The sequence below is a fragment of the Anticarsia gemmatalis genome, chromosome 19, assembly GCF_050436995.1.
Source record: "Anticarsia gemmatalis isolate Benzon Research Colony breed Stoneville strain chromosome 19, ilAntGemm2 primary, whole genome shotgun sequence".
Classification (NCBI taxonomy): Eukaryota; Metazoa; Arthropoda; class Insecta; order Lepidoptera; family Erebidae; genus Anticarsia; species Anticarsia gemmatalis.
In genome coordinates this window covers 11561924-11577406 of record NC_134763.1, presented here as the reverse complement: position 1 = coordinate 11577406, position 15483 = coordinate 11561924, and the positions used below count along the sequence as shown (strand labels likewise).

At 42.8% G+C, this 15483-nt stretch overlaps 1 protein-coding gene across 1 annotated transcript; it reads right to left on the bottom strand.

Moving 5' to 3' along the window:
- Nucleotides 1-8963: 8963 nt before the first annotated feature.
- Nucleotides 8964-10437, bottom strand: corto (centrosomal and chromosomal factor corto). Its single transcript, XM_076126802.1, has one exon. It carries the CDS (start codon nucleotides 10308-10310, stop codon nucleotides 9702-9704), a length of 609 nt encoding a protein of 202 aa, XP_075982917.1. The 5' UTR covers nucleotides 10311-10437; the 3' UTR covers nucleotides 8964-9701.
- Nucleotides 10438-15483: the final 5046 nt, after the last annotated feature.

The following is a 15483-nucleotide window of genomic DNA, read 5'->3' as shown; positions in this document are numbered from 1 at the left end:
TCCCGAACGTTCTCAATAACATTACTTAATGACATTTTAATAGTCGTATTTACAGTTTGATACCCTGCACTCGTTCACGTCGTGATTTCACAACTCGTGCAGATAAAATACCCATTTTACATGACTTTTTAATAAATATCGAAACCGTATTACTTTCAAATAACGAGAAAACTTGCTTAATTGGTTCCCGTTTAAGTATATTGCGTAATTATGTACCATTAAGTGTGAGATGTGGGTATAATTTAAGAGCATTACGAGTTTTAAGAGCATTAACGAGTAATTGTGACGGTGCCGGTGGTCTATAATGAGCGGAACATGAAATTTCGAGGTCCAAAAGAGAATGGATGCGAAAGAGCTGGTGTAATGAATTAATTAACGTACGATAACTTATCTTCGAGATAGCCGTCACGATATATTTAATTGAGGCTCTTGGCTACACCTACTTGTTAGTAAGTTATTAGATAAGCGTACCACACCTAGCTGAAAAGATGACCGATTAATTATATTTCAAAAGAGCGTTCCTCAAGGCATAAATTGGGTTCGAGTGGACACCCTGCGAAAGGACCAGTCATAAGCTTTCGATTGCCTTTAGCATTAAGTTATTTTGAAGCGAATAACTAAATATGTTGTTCTATTGCTACATCGACCAGTATACAATATAGTGGCTGTAATCGTTTGTCGTGCCATGTTCGCAATGATGCGGGAACGTGTACCGACGCCGCGACGTAGCGTCGCTAAATGTTTAACATTTATAATGTAGTCATTGGAGAAAGTTGCCATTATACCGGTGCAATCTTGTGCAGATTGTTTCATAGTTATCGTGATGATCATTTGTAGAAAGGTGCTTAGGTATAAAAGGATGTGTTTTTTAAGTATTTTGTTTTCACATTTTGATAGTGATGTATTGCTTTAAACGACAGAGCGTTTCACAGATTATGATGTGTTAGAACATTCACTTTTATTTTTAAGAATTTAGAACGAATGTTTAGGATTGTTACAATGTAGGTGTATATTATACAAGCAAAATGTTGCGTTCACTTTATAGAACATACAAGTAAAGTAATGTTCGCTGCACTTCTAATAAATCCCACGCGTCAAGCATTTGAGCAGTTGAACATTCTCAAGAATGTAACGAGCATAAAATAAACTCGTTCAAGTCACCGTTTGACACTCATGTATTATTATGTTTAGCAATAAAAGTGTGTAACAGTATAAGTATGAATAATTGTGGCAGTAATTGCACCGGTTTCTCACGTGTCACAGCCGTGGTCCGCTGTAAAACATCCGGCGAACATCTTATCGACCATCGACTCGTGACTACGTGTGATACAATGGAATGTTTCCTCAGCCACACAAATACAACGCAGAAATAGTACAGTTTACTGAACATATTTGTAAAATATTAACAGTTTGGAACGATAACGCGTTGTTTCTCCGCGAGCGCCGCTTCCGCCGAGCGTTTACAAACAGCGCGGATTTGCGAGCACTACCAACGTTTAACAAAAGAATCGAACGTGTTTTCGAACACGTCGCTCGCACAATACTTTGTTACTGGTGGAGCTGACGACACCGCCTTTTTGTGTGAATGCGACAATGTGTTTGTAGCAACGAAGAATCCATAACACGAGCACCTCCCAACACCTGCGTCAGCTCTCCTGAGCTCACACTGTTCTCATAACCACCTCTCATTACATACTACCATTACTAACAATATTAGTGTCACTCGTATAGGACTGTAATACTGCTCGCTATTAGATATGACAGAATTATTTCCTTTATTAACCTTTTAATATGTCACGGCCACGGAATCAATTGTGTGATCTGACAGGAATGGGTGTTGAATCAAATAATCAAAGTGAAGCGACCTCGTGCTCGTTTATACATTAATGGATGTTTGGGCTTAAAGCTAAATATGTAGAGACGTCTGAGACGAACGATCCGCTTCCGATGGAGTGTTATTTTATGTAAATGTCGATTACTTAGCGTCCATCTGACTGACGTACAAATAAACGACGACGAAAGGAACGAGAGAACGGCTCTTGAAGTGAAATACATTAACATTTACTTGAAACGTTGCATGATGGAAGTACTCTATAATGTCAGTGTTTTATTAATTTAACATCTACGCTCAATACTATCTCACAAACGGATTCGTGCACGTCAGTAAATACAAACGTCGCAAAACGTAAAGGAATGCTTTTAAGTGAATGCTTGCTTTGAACTTAAAAGCGCAGCATAGAGTCGTCCACATACGTTAAAGTAAATGTTCTGTAATGTGCAGTGTACTATGTGCAGTTATACGAGAGCGCCGCACGGTGGATCGAAAATCGGCTGTAGAAGACATAGGATCTCGATGTCGTGAATGTTATTTTTTTCGCTGGAAATGACTTCTGCTGATCATTACTATTATAAAAAATGACATATGAAGTAATTGTATGCACAAATGGAAGAGTTATAATTTTTTTAAGAAAAATTTGTATGGAGCTGACATGAAAAATGAGAATATCTCTGGAATCGCAAGGTTGGCCGTTATATCCTCGCACACTGATATAGTACTATTTATTTGTGAATTTTTGACATACTTTATATCGCGGAATCACTTGCGATTTTTTTTTAAAAAATCGGCAAAATTTTCAAAAAAACAATTTTGTTTATGATACATTTTAATGCTTAAATGCGACTATAATAAGAGTAATTTACAATATTTTTTATGCTTAGACCAAAACATTCTAAGAAATCACACAATCGTATTACTCCTCCTCGAATGGTGCTCTCTGAACCTCGTATAATCTTTGTTTCGGGCCTCTGAAGCTTCTTCCGAAAGACTTCCAAATGGTACAATAGCATTTACTCCGTTTATCAAAAAATTGTGGACTGTTGATGACATGCAGTACCCATCGTACAGTTCCAACTATTTTTCAGCGGTTGTTATTAGGTCTTCATATAATCCAAATACTGAACTTGTAACGACAAGATAAACAATTAATTAAAGTAGATATAAGCAAAACATAATGAGTGGTCAAGATGATTCCAGCATATTTATGACCTGTTTGGTTCCATTAAAGTTGATAGCTGACGATGATACCGTACGGGTGAATCCAAAACCCTGCTCACCGCCTCTGTATTGCCTTCCAGTCTAGTTTAGTTTTGCGAAATAATCCAAAGAAGTTGTCATAAATGAAAAAACTGCAGTGGATAACAAAATTGAAGCTCTCGTTCCCTCAATATGTCGATGACATGAAATTAGTCGACCAATTGGTGATGACGATGATTGATGTCAAAATTTGTACATATCTGTCTGAAGCGAAGTCAAATGCGGCCTGCTACCTGTGTTTGGCTAAGCCCACATAAATGAATAAGTTAGATGACTTAGATGCCATTGCGTCAAAAACCGTTTCTTCTGGCGTGTTCGGATAAACATCACTTCGTGCTCGCATTAATGTGATGAAATGTCTTCTACACATAGCGCTTCGTCTCGACTTTAAAAAGTGGTCTGCAAGAGGAGAAGGCCATCAAGAGTTATTGCATCCAAGAAAAAAGCTCATCCAAGATTAATTCAAAGATGATCTCAACCTTTGATCGATCTTGGATGAGTTTTTGGTCGACTAATTTCATGTCTTCGACATTGTGAGGGAACGAGAGCTTTAATTTTGTTATCCACTGCAGTTTTTTCATTTATGACAACTTCTTTGGATTATTTCGCAAAACTAAACTGGACTGGACGGCAATACATAGGTGGTGAGCAGGGTTTTGGATTCACCCATACGGTATCACCGTCAGCTGTCAACTTTAATGGAACCAAACCGGTCATAAACGTAATTCGCAGATTTGCTGTGATTCTGAGAGCTATCACATCTGGAGAGTTTAAATACGTGCAGAAATTTAAAGAATACGCTAGAACAACCACTGAAAAATACTTGGAATTGTACGATGGGTACCTACTGCATGTCTTCAACCGTCCACAAATTGTTGATTAACCGAGGGGACATAATTGCAGTTAATGCTATTGTAACAATTGGAAGTCTTTCGGAAGAAGCTTCAGAGGCCCGAAACAAAGATTATACGAGGTTCAGAGAGCACCATTCGAGGAGGAGTAATACGATTGTGTGATTTCTTAGAATGTTTTGGTCTAAGCATAAAAAATATTGTAAATTACACTTATTATAGTCGCATTTAAGCATTAAAATGTATCATAAACAAAATTGTTTTTTTGAAAATTTTGCCGATTTTTAGAAAAAAAATCGCAAGTGATTCCGCGATATAAAGTATGTCAAAAATTCACAAATAAATAGTACTATATCAGTGTGCGAGGATATAACGGCCAACCTTGCGATTCCAGAGATATTCTCATTTTTCATGTCAGCTCCATACAAATTTTTCTTAAAAAAATTATAACTCTTCCATTTGTGCATACAATTACTTCATATGTCATTTTTTATAATAGTAATGATCAGCAGAAGTCATTTCCAGCGAAAAAAATAACATTCACGACATCGAGATCCTATGTCTTCTACAGCCGATTTTCGATCCACCGTGCGCCGCGGACTTCAGCACAGCGTACATGTAAACGTGTACAGTACTGTACGCTGTAGAGTCACGCTCATGATCGATCCTATGCAATTGTATGCAATGTGCGCTCAGTTAGTAAACATTCGCAATTATTTTTATTTCGCCACGCCGTGAGTAATGTTCGTAGAACAATCTACCGATGTTAAAATTAGCGTTACGACTCGTAACTCACCGTTGACTAACATTCATTTTGTCCTGCCGCCGTCCGCCTGCCATTGAGTTTAATAATGCGTAAAATTGTATATGAAGTTTAATTGTGGTGGAATTTTTCATTTAATTGCAGTACCACATGTCTTGGAAGGGCACGGAACCCTTCTCAGAATTTATAAATAAATAGTTTGTTGTAGGAGAGAATACGTGGTCAAGTTTGTATTTATGGTCCTAAATATAGAAAGCTGTTTCGACAACTGTCAGCCGTATTGTTTGAAGTCACTGTCATTATGCGAAATAATCGTAATAAATATTATCTATCACTGTTATATTACTGTTATAACTTTAAAAGTCAGAGGTGTGAGAATAAAAGTCAAACCTACGTGGGAGGTCAATGGTCATACCAGCCTCACTACTTTCCGAATGCGAAGAGTAATTTTAAATCTGAGAGTGGAGGACACGAGAGGATAGCAATGTTGCGAGGCTTGGAAGCTGCACGGTTCCTTTAATTACGTGGAGCGGGCGGCGGTCTGCGGCGGTCGGCGGCGGCGTGTTATCTCGGCCGGTATCAGCTGTGCGGCGCGCGTGTGTGAGTGCGCTGTCGGCACGCGGCGCGCCCCCGCTCCGCGCCGCACACACCCGCACACGCCCGCGCGCCCAATCAGCTGATCGCACTAGGTCGCCCGCCACGCTGCCACGCCGACGCTACATATCTACCGGTGCAACGACACTGCCGTACAATGTTATTATCCCACATGCAATACTGACTTTTAATTTATCCGAGCGCATTATCTAGTCATGTGAAATTACACCTTATCGACAGACTCGGTACGCCGTTATCGACAAAAATAAATCCATGGTGTTTGGAGCGTGGTGTTAGAAGAGCGCGGTTCAGTTGTCGCGCTTATTTATAAAATAACGTGAGATGGTGCAGAACGCTCCCGGTTCCGGAGCGGGCACATAAAAGAGTTCCGCTCGTTAGTTTGTCTCTCTCGCACCCGGTGCGAGTGTAGTGCGAGCGAGCGGGACGCGCTCCACGCCCGCCTGTCAAGTTCGGTACTTAAAATGGCCGATGCTTGCTTAGTTTCGTGATCGCCTAGGGAGGGGGGCGACGTCGATAATATTATGTTTTATGACGGCGGGTGGCGGACGTACATAAATTGGGTTTTCGTTTTACGAGAGATAATACCGACGATAAATTATACTCGCATTTCGGGAATCGAATTTCACCCGCAGCGAGTAGCGAGCACTGAGCACCATCGTGAGCACCAGGTGAGCTCGATGTTTAACTGTAACTAGTGGCGTGTAATGCGTTCCGAGGAAGGCGGTAATTACAGAATAGCTGGTGATCGCGTTATCAGAGCGTGACGAAGGCGCTCGTTATAATTCGCGATCGTTATTACGAGTGCTCTTATCTTAAACGTCTCGCTTCGTGCGAGTCTGCCGATTACTGTTACTGCCAGTTTTACTGCCCGCAATATATGAGATTACATGTGCACGTATTACTTTGAAAGCTTTTATGCTTATCAATAAGATAGTCGTCTAAATTGCCTAATGGCACGCCAGTAAATTGAACAGTCTAGAGCTAATAAATAGTCGGTACGCAAATAAACTGCGCAATAAAGAGATACTGTGAGGTCCCGGGAGGTACGCTCCGCCTCTATAAAACTAAACAAGAATGTGCCATGAAATCCACCGCCATTAAAATATTATATTTAATTACTATTGTAGCTAAATGTAAGTAAAGTAACCCGGGGCGAGATAACGGCGACGCACGAATCTGAGCGGACAATATCACACCCATAAAAAGTAACAATAAACTTTTTATTATCGCTGCAAAGATAAAATAAATATAAGTTTAATTCGGCTGCGAGCGGGTGGCGTGCCGGGGCGCATCGTGCAGCGCGGGCAGTGCACGCGGCGAGCACGCGGCGCGGCGCGGCACGGCGCGGCTCGGAGCGGCCGCTCGCTCCAATCATCCATTAGTCTCGATGTTTATTTCGTGTTTATTACGTGGATGCTAATTTAACGGCGTCGCTCGCTCTGATGTCGGATAATGGAGTAGGTACGCTCTCGGCGCTCTCGATGTCGAGAGAGCAGGCGGGTGATGGGCGTGCAGGCGGCCGCGTGCGTGCCCGGTAATGGACGATTTGCCGCTCGCTACGTGACCACATCTCTCACTGTACCGCAGTCCACACGGGGCCACAGACAGTACCCCGCTGCGTGCACTTTAAATCTATTCGACTGCATCTTAATTAGACTCGGTACCACTAATTGCCTCGACGTTCGCACGAATGTAACGAATCATAATAATCAAGTTTTATTATAATGGTTCCGTCTAAAGTCTTATTTCCCTGAATGGCGACTCAGTATGAATAATTTCTTTCCCAACAGCTATTGTAGATTATTCACGACTCATTGTGTGTAAGTGCCTTTCAAACAGAAAATAAAATGTGGAATGAATAGCGGCGCGGCGCGGCGCGGTGTGTCTGCGTGGTGGTGTGGCGGTGTGGTGTGCGCTACGCTTTTGTTTAGTGGATATTTTGGAAGTGTTGTCATTGAGAACGAAACAATAGAGAGTGAGTCGACAGCGGCGAAAAGTTCAATCGCTCCACACTTGTAATTATATCGGGCCTAGAACACTATTGTTCCATTTTACGCTGTGAACATAATAAACCTATTGTTCAGTATTTATTGCGCGCCTGAATTCATACAAATGAGAAAATAGAACAACACAAAGCTATACAACGAGTATAAATCTACGTTTCCATGAATGTTAAGACATTTAAATGTACAATAGTACGCAGAAGCCGCTTATAATGAAATATGTATTTATTGTGATCTCTCCCGACACGAGAGAGCACGCAGCATGAGCATGACATATAGGTGAGTGTCACCTACCCACTGGCCACAGTACCAGGTATCGTATCTACATAGTCATCGTATATTATGTAAATTAACAACTGTCTTCTTTGAATACTTTTTATATTCCATTCAACGTTAGCGCGGACGGATATCGTCCTTATCGAATCTGAGAAACGAGAGAGTTATTGTGAACGTCAGAACATAATGTATTTCAAAGGCAGTTTCAACATTAACATTAAAATGTAAGCCAGACATTAGTCTGTCGTGATTAATTACCTGCGCGGAGTAATCGTGCAGTATGTACTCAATGTACTCAGTACTATGTAGTAGTGGTAGAGGTAGTGGTGGTCGTGGTGCATGTGTACGAGCGGACACGAGCCAGCGCTCCACATAAGCGACAGAATGCCTGCCAGTAAATTACTCCACCAACACGTTTATGGAGATATAAATGTAAGCAATCTTCCAACAAATACCAATTTATGAGAATTGTAAACTGGTCCCTCGCCTTATTTATATGTTCTTACAATGACCACAGGCATATTGTTGCCATTACACACCGATTTCTTGGCATTATTCATGTTCAAGCATTTTATTTATAAGCCTTACTTGGAACATCAATAAATATCTTCGAGCCGCTGTTATTTTTTGTCAGTTGCCAAATAAGCAACATACCTTCCTATCTACTTATAAAACAACACGTTATCAAGATTAATGGTTGAGTGACAGAAAATTTATTAGTTATCGATAATATGACTATTGAATGCTGCGCAACACTACAGCTGTCAAAAGTCACGCATTGTTTTCGGCTTTCGGCAATCATTGGCAAGTTTAGATGTAATTCCTCAACAATAAACGTATTGATTGATAGTATTTGATAAGTGTCATTTGTATAAATATAATTATCTGAGAGTTTATGTGAGTACGTGTGCAATCAGCTGTTATTTATAATTAAACATCTAGGCACAGATAGGAATGTCTCGGCCGCTATCTGCGCACAGATAGGCACTTACTCAAAAGATTATCATTAGTAGGAAATATGGGATCGTTTGAGGTAGATAGTGTTCATTTGCATAATCACTCGGTATGTGTAGATCGTGTAGATCGTATAGATGTTGTTTGAGTGGGCACAGATGGTCGTTAGTGTAAAGTCCAGTGGTTGAGTGGTAGCGTTACTTACACTGTCCGTGGTGTGGTGACGCCGGGTGTCGATGTCGGTGTGGGCACTGCACGGTACATGTATCCTGATTGCTGGCAACTAGCACTGACATAACATATACATATCACACACTGACTGGCGCATTATCACACTGTCGCACCGGGTGTCGCACCCTCGGCCTCGTCACTCACCGACCGCATGGAGGTACTCAAATAAAACTATGTTTTAGGGATTTTTGTAAAAAGATAGTTATATTTTTGGCATTGGACTATGACACAATATAATACTATGATATGCTAAGTAAGCGTTTTATAAAGACTTTTACATGCCGAATATTCGTTAATCAGACTATTCATCAGAGGACTCTTTATATATAATTTTAACAAACATAACCGCTTACAAAATGAGAGTAGAGTACGATTCTAATTACCGTTCGGGACTGCTCTAGAACTCATCACCTATTCCAAAACATAACTATGTCTAGTTTATTAATTATATTTTTCTCACTTTCATTTTTTTTACTCTATAGGTACATATTTATTATAATACAATTTTTGAACATATAATTATCGATATGATATCTTATACAGAATACGCAACGAATCGGCGACGGTACAATAATTTAATCGTGAAGCGTCGGTTACTGCGTTTGCGAATAAATATTTCGTTGGTGGGTATGCACTAGCGTCGACGCGCCGGTCGTCGGCCGGCCCGGAGCCCGGAGACGCCGCCCGGCGACCGCGGCCCCGACCGAAACGATAACACGAAACTGACGAAACGTCCAGTCCTCGGCGAGACAACACATCATAATCGTCCGGTACAACAACACATAAATCAACGTTTAAACAATATCAACGTACATAGGTACTATTTGGTATTAGGTTCGTCCGCGGACACTTATCACTCTAACTAATTACAAGGAAACATCACAGAGACTCGGGCCCGCGCCGGCGCCGCTGGGCTACATGTATATCGGCAGCTGCTGCAGCGCGCGCTTGTCGAAGCGCTCGTAGTGCGCGGCGGGCGGCAGCGCGCGGCCCATATCACAGTCCAGCGCCTCGGCCGGCAGGTAGGGGTGCGCCAGCGGCTTGAGCCGGGCCCGCGCTGCCAGCTTGCCGCCCGCGCCCTCGGCGCCGTACGACTCGAAGCGGTAGCACAGCGCCGGCTCCTCCGCCGGGCCCCGTGCTCGAGCCGCCGGCTGCGGCTGTGGCGGCGGGGCGGCCGGCGCGGGCGCCGCGCGGCAGCAGCGCCGGGCCCCGCGCGGAGCCCGGGCGCCGCGGCCCGGCGTCACGGCGGCGGCGGCGGCGGCGTCCCCTCGCGGCAGGTTGTTCACGAACGGCACGCGCCGCAGGCTCTCGAGCCTCCGGAAGTGCGAGGGGTGGATCATGAGCAGCGGCTCGATCTTGACGCCCTGCGGCGGCTTGGCACAGTCGGGAAGCTCGTATTCGATACTGCAGTCTACGTGTAAAGGCACCGAGTAGTCCTTGGGGGCGAGCGAGGCGGGCCGCGCGTCCCGGCGGAAGCGGTCGGCGGCGGCGAAGTCGGCCTCGCCGCGGGCGTAGCCCGTCATGGCGGCGGACGCGGCCTCACGGCATGTGCGCCGCGGGGCGCGCGCCGATCAGCTGATTGTTGGGGCCGAGCTCAGCGCGCACACGTGCGCGCAGGGTGGCGGCGGCCGCGAGACTGGCGCCCGTCGCCCCGCGCGCCTGCGCCGTGCGGCCGCCCCGCCCCGCGCCCCGCCGCCGGGGAGCCGTTCATCCCGGTGCCGCCCCCCGCTGCGGCCGGGACTTCGCCCCTGCGCCGCCGCCGGGCGCGGGAGCGGGCTGCACCTCGCGTGTGTGTGACGTCGCGGAGCGGTCCGGCGGCGGCGGAGGCGCGGGCGCCGCTCCCGCTGAGCGCGTCGGCGGGCGCCGGGGCGCGCGGTGGCGGGACTCGACGGCGACCCGACGTCGCCGACCACGAAATTCATCGACAGATCGATAAAAATGGCGAAGGCTCGTAACTGCGAGCCTTGCGCAGAGATGCACTACGCACCCGGCTGACGTACGGGGGCGGCGGTGCGGGGCGGCGAGGGCGGCTTAGGGGGTGGCGCGACGTGTCCCGGGGGTGGAGGCGGGGAGCGGCGCGATTGTCAAACAGCTGACTACAAAGAAGTTCAAAATATTAGACAAGAGCGTCGGCACTTGCGCCACTGCGCTCACTTTACATACAAGTTCACACTCACAGACGTGAGCTCACGCCGCGCCGCTCACGGCTGTCTCACGATATAAGGAAGTGAGCTGGTAAAGATTAATTTCCATTAGGATGATAAACGGCGCTATTATGAGACGCTAACCGAGTAAGGGCGACAAGAGTAATGGTTTTAAACTGTTTTCTTAGTGGGCGAGGACTCGGGGCAAGGTTCCAGTAATTCTCGTAGGATATAGAACAAGGCTGTTGAGTTACGAAACGTTAGTTAGAATATCATGTGCCTTCAACATGATGCTGATAATAAGCGGACCATGAGTCGTGGAGACGTCACCGCTTGTGTCTGCTGATGGTCTCGTGTAGCAGTTGGCACCAGCACGGCGTGCCGTCACTCCATCAGTAAACAGTCGCCATCATAATGAGTCGAGACGTCCTCGGTTGCATGCGTCACACGAACTCGCTAAGATTCCCTCTTCCCACGTCATCGCGTTGGACATTTATCAAATACTTCAGTAGTACAAGAATCTTGTTTGCAGAAAGGCCAACTATTCTATTTGTATTATAATAAGACTACAAATGGGTATTGTGTGGTTCCATGTAATTGTAAGCAAACTTCTAGCTGAAGTAGTCGAGAAAGTTCGAATAGATATTAAAAATTAACTGAAATTTAAGGACAGTTCTGATTAGTTAAGATTACTTATTACATTTTGGCAGATAGAATTAAATCCAGTCTAACTGCACTACCTCGAACAAAAGTACAGTAAACCATTATGTTGCACATAAGCTTCAATTTTGCAAAAGCAGCACCATCTCCATAGAGTCCGTATAAATCAAGATACGAGTAGGGGATCAAGATAAATACCTTGCGCGGAACAATAAGACACAATAAAGGTATACAGGCGTATACACGACGTGGCCGAGCCAGTCGACACACAATGGAGTGCCGGCAGAAACCAGACTCTTTTCATATCAAGCCTTGTTCATCTGCAGATGATCACGTTTAATAACATTTGGAGCGACTCAACCAGTTGTGAGATACACTATAGCTATGTGTCAAGCCTTTTATTTGGGTCGATTATAAATACCAATACTAGCACATAGTCACGGATAAGCCTAAAAGCAAGTCAAACAATTGCTTAGATCGCTGCATAATGTTTAGAGGATACCAACAAGAGCACAAAAGAGATAGGGCTGTTTCAAAATCAGATATTCTATACCAAAGAGAAGGATTTATCTAATTTTCCATAATTCAAAGTGATTCTTAGTTCAAAATGTAATATGTAATAATGACGTTATTGGGTATTCACATAATACTGGCGGATCAGGAAGTGTTAAATAGTTCTCAGTAGCAGTAATTTGGTAATATTTCCAATAAATAGTGAGAGGCTTGTTACGTAGTGTTTACCAAGAAAATCAACAAGCATTTACTTGATCTACAAGTAAATGCTTGTTGATTTAGTAGTAGATAGGTGCCACGTTATAAGACACGGAGAGGAAGTTTATTCCACGAAGGGCATGAATGTCAACTCTATTACTGAACCAAAACAAGAAATTACAACTTTTTCACAAGTTGATAACGTCATACGAGCTTATAAATAGAGCTTATTTCATAAACCACCTATTAGTGTCTAGTACTCATTAGGTAAGTAATTGATTTTGTATTTACCGCACATAAAGATGTCGAAATTTAAGTTAACCTGAAATCACGAGACTATTTACCATGTAATATAACTTTCGCAAGTAAACAAACATTGCGAAAATTTTAAGGTTTTGTTAGTTGGTTATTTTTGAACAGTTCAAAAATGTCTATATAATATACAGTGTAGTAATCGAAGCATAAAATTTGAAGCTGAAGTAACAGTTGGTAGACCAGGCGCGGGTCATCGATACTATGTGGTCCAGCGTGTAGCATGCGATCTGATGAAACTGGACACGGCGCACCAGCCACACACACAACGGATCAAATGACACACGCACACACACAACCGACGTTTGTTTAGGAGAGAACGATTATGAAATATTTTTAAAGGCAACAGAGAGGCGTTTACGAATCAAATTGCTAGAGTTTTTTTGATAAAATTGATGCCCCTAACGTATTTTGAAAGATCTAATCTTGCCGAGTTTTTACAAGCTTTAATTAGGTTCAACTGTAACAAAGTAACTATGTATTAAAATCTAAAGAATCTAAATTACAGGCACTTTTTTTGTATCATTAAAGATGATAATTAGATTATGTGTCTGGTGTACTTTTACAAACATTTAAAGTACATAGTAATTCATACTCAAAACTATAGTTTATGTATCATGCATAGTCCAATATCGAAATGGAAACTACGATCCTTGCTTGCAATGATCGTGACCAACAAGAGCTACGCCACGGACGTTGTAAATTCTAACATAAGACACACAGATTACCAAAGATAATCCTTCTATAATCTGTGGGCACTCGATGCGAAGTCGACACCAGATTATCGAAAGTTCACAATCCATAGACACAATCGCTCTAGGAAATAATTGCCAAAGTATTTCGTGTATTGTATAACGGACCGTGTACTTAGTTTTTATGGAAAATAAAAAAATAATCGCGTTGCTAAACGTTCTACGTAAAGATCATGAGAAAGTCGCAAAAAATGGGGTCAAGTGCGAGTCGTGGCGTAGTGAAATGTTAACTGTTGTAATAATACGTGATAATTAACGATTTTGATAGACATTACGTTGATTAAACTGTAATCTTGAGATACATCTTGTAAATGTAATTATAAGGCTTTATTTTCGTAGAGGTAGAGTCGCCACTTGCTACGATCGCTACTTTGGTATTTTTTATTTTAGCGTACTCTACATAAGCATTATTTACACAATTCCGTTAAAAAGAAATTTTGTTCAGTATCCTTTGCAAACATTCAAAATATGGGCAAAATGCTGAACGTCTGGTTCACACGGATATTTATTCCGGAAATCGAACACACGACACCTGGTAGATAGTAGAGATTTGTTGATACAAGTAAGTAATAAGACGTAATAACACTCTTTAACATAAATGAGCTTTAAGACTTCCTGTGCATTAAGATGTTCGATATGAAATGAGATCTCCAGCAAATAACACAATTCAAGTACTTTAACTATCTACTTAATCCACAAAAACGCGTAAGTCCAAAAAACTCCGTCTAAAATTCTCTCTATACGTAAAAAACAGTGTTTGTATGATTACCGTGCTCGAGCCTCGGGTCCAAATGTAATTTTAACTCAAGCCGAGTTTAGTCCGCATCGCACGGAACACTAAACACATGAACTTATTATTTCCCCTATAATCCTGCGAGAAGCAATTTACTATCGAGTTAATCTACCGAACCCGAGATAATACGACGCAGCGGGGATTTTCTATTAAATGCCGAGAAAAAATAACAAAAGACCATCACAATGGCACAGTCGTCTGTAATTTTAAGGAATAAATCTGTGATCATCTCCGCGTCGAACGTTTTTTGTGAAGTCAACAGTGACTGTCAGGTTTCTGAATCCTGCGGTACTTATCCCACGACTTTATTGAATTTACCAAAATATTTTTTGCTAGTTTGCCAATTTTGTTTGCTTGAATTATAGCAGTTTTGGCAATAGAAAGTTTTGATTTAATGGCGTCCTTGATCGATAGTCGTAAGGTTGTATGGCCGTAAGCAATTAATACTTGGAAACTCGACCCGACCAAACTTTTTGTATCAGGTTTTAAATTTTCAGAAACTGTCGCGGTGGTCTAAGCGGAAACGTGCGCGATTGCTGCCATTATGTCCTCAGTTAGACTCCCCGGTTTTACCGTGTTATTACGTGCTTCCGTTCGTAAAAAAAAACAGTAGCCGCCCAGAGTATTATACTCAAATACAAACGTATAAAATTTGCTTTAGGCAGGTTCAATAAATGAACAATAGGTTCAATCAGTACTTTTGAAACATGCTGATCATCATTTCGATTAAAAATTCGCAAGGACACTGATATATCGAAATGCATGAAACTTAAAAACATATTCAAGGAAATATGTAATTATACTGTCCGTGGAAAAAAACAGGTTTTCATTACGATTCTTGTGACCGAGGTTCATAGAAGTTTGTAATTGAAGCTGCGTTTCGTTTGGGGTGCATTGTTCGGTGTGGCGAGTTCGGCGAACGCAGGCGGGCGGGCGCGCTGGTGCCCGCGGCCACGCTCTCATGCTAATACTCATGCGCTCACGACCCACGCACGACGACTGTACCGACCATTCCAACAAGGATCATTGTGTTTAGCAGTTAGCTACACGGACATTGTGGATGGAAAAGGTAGAAATACATTAGCCCGGCTGATGGTACGAAAGACTTACAGAATAGCTAGATTTTTTTTATTGTGGCATGTCAGTGTACACGGGCGTCTGTGAGGTACAGATTTAAATGTTTGAAATACTGCTCTATTGTCACAAAAGGTATCAAATCTATGTAAACAATTTATAATGTCACCAAATAAGCTTAGGTCTTCAGTCTTTTAGGTTTATTATTACGAACATTATTGAAAATTACATTATACGAGCGTTGCGTAGG

Coding starts and splice junctions, on each gene's coding strand:
- corto (XM_076126802.1), bottom strand. CDS start 10,310: ATGACGGGCTACGCCCGCGGCGAGGCCGACTTCGCCGCCGCCGACCGC.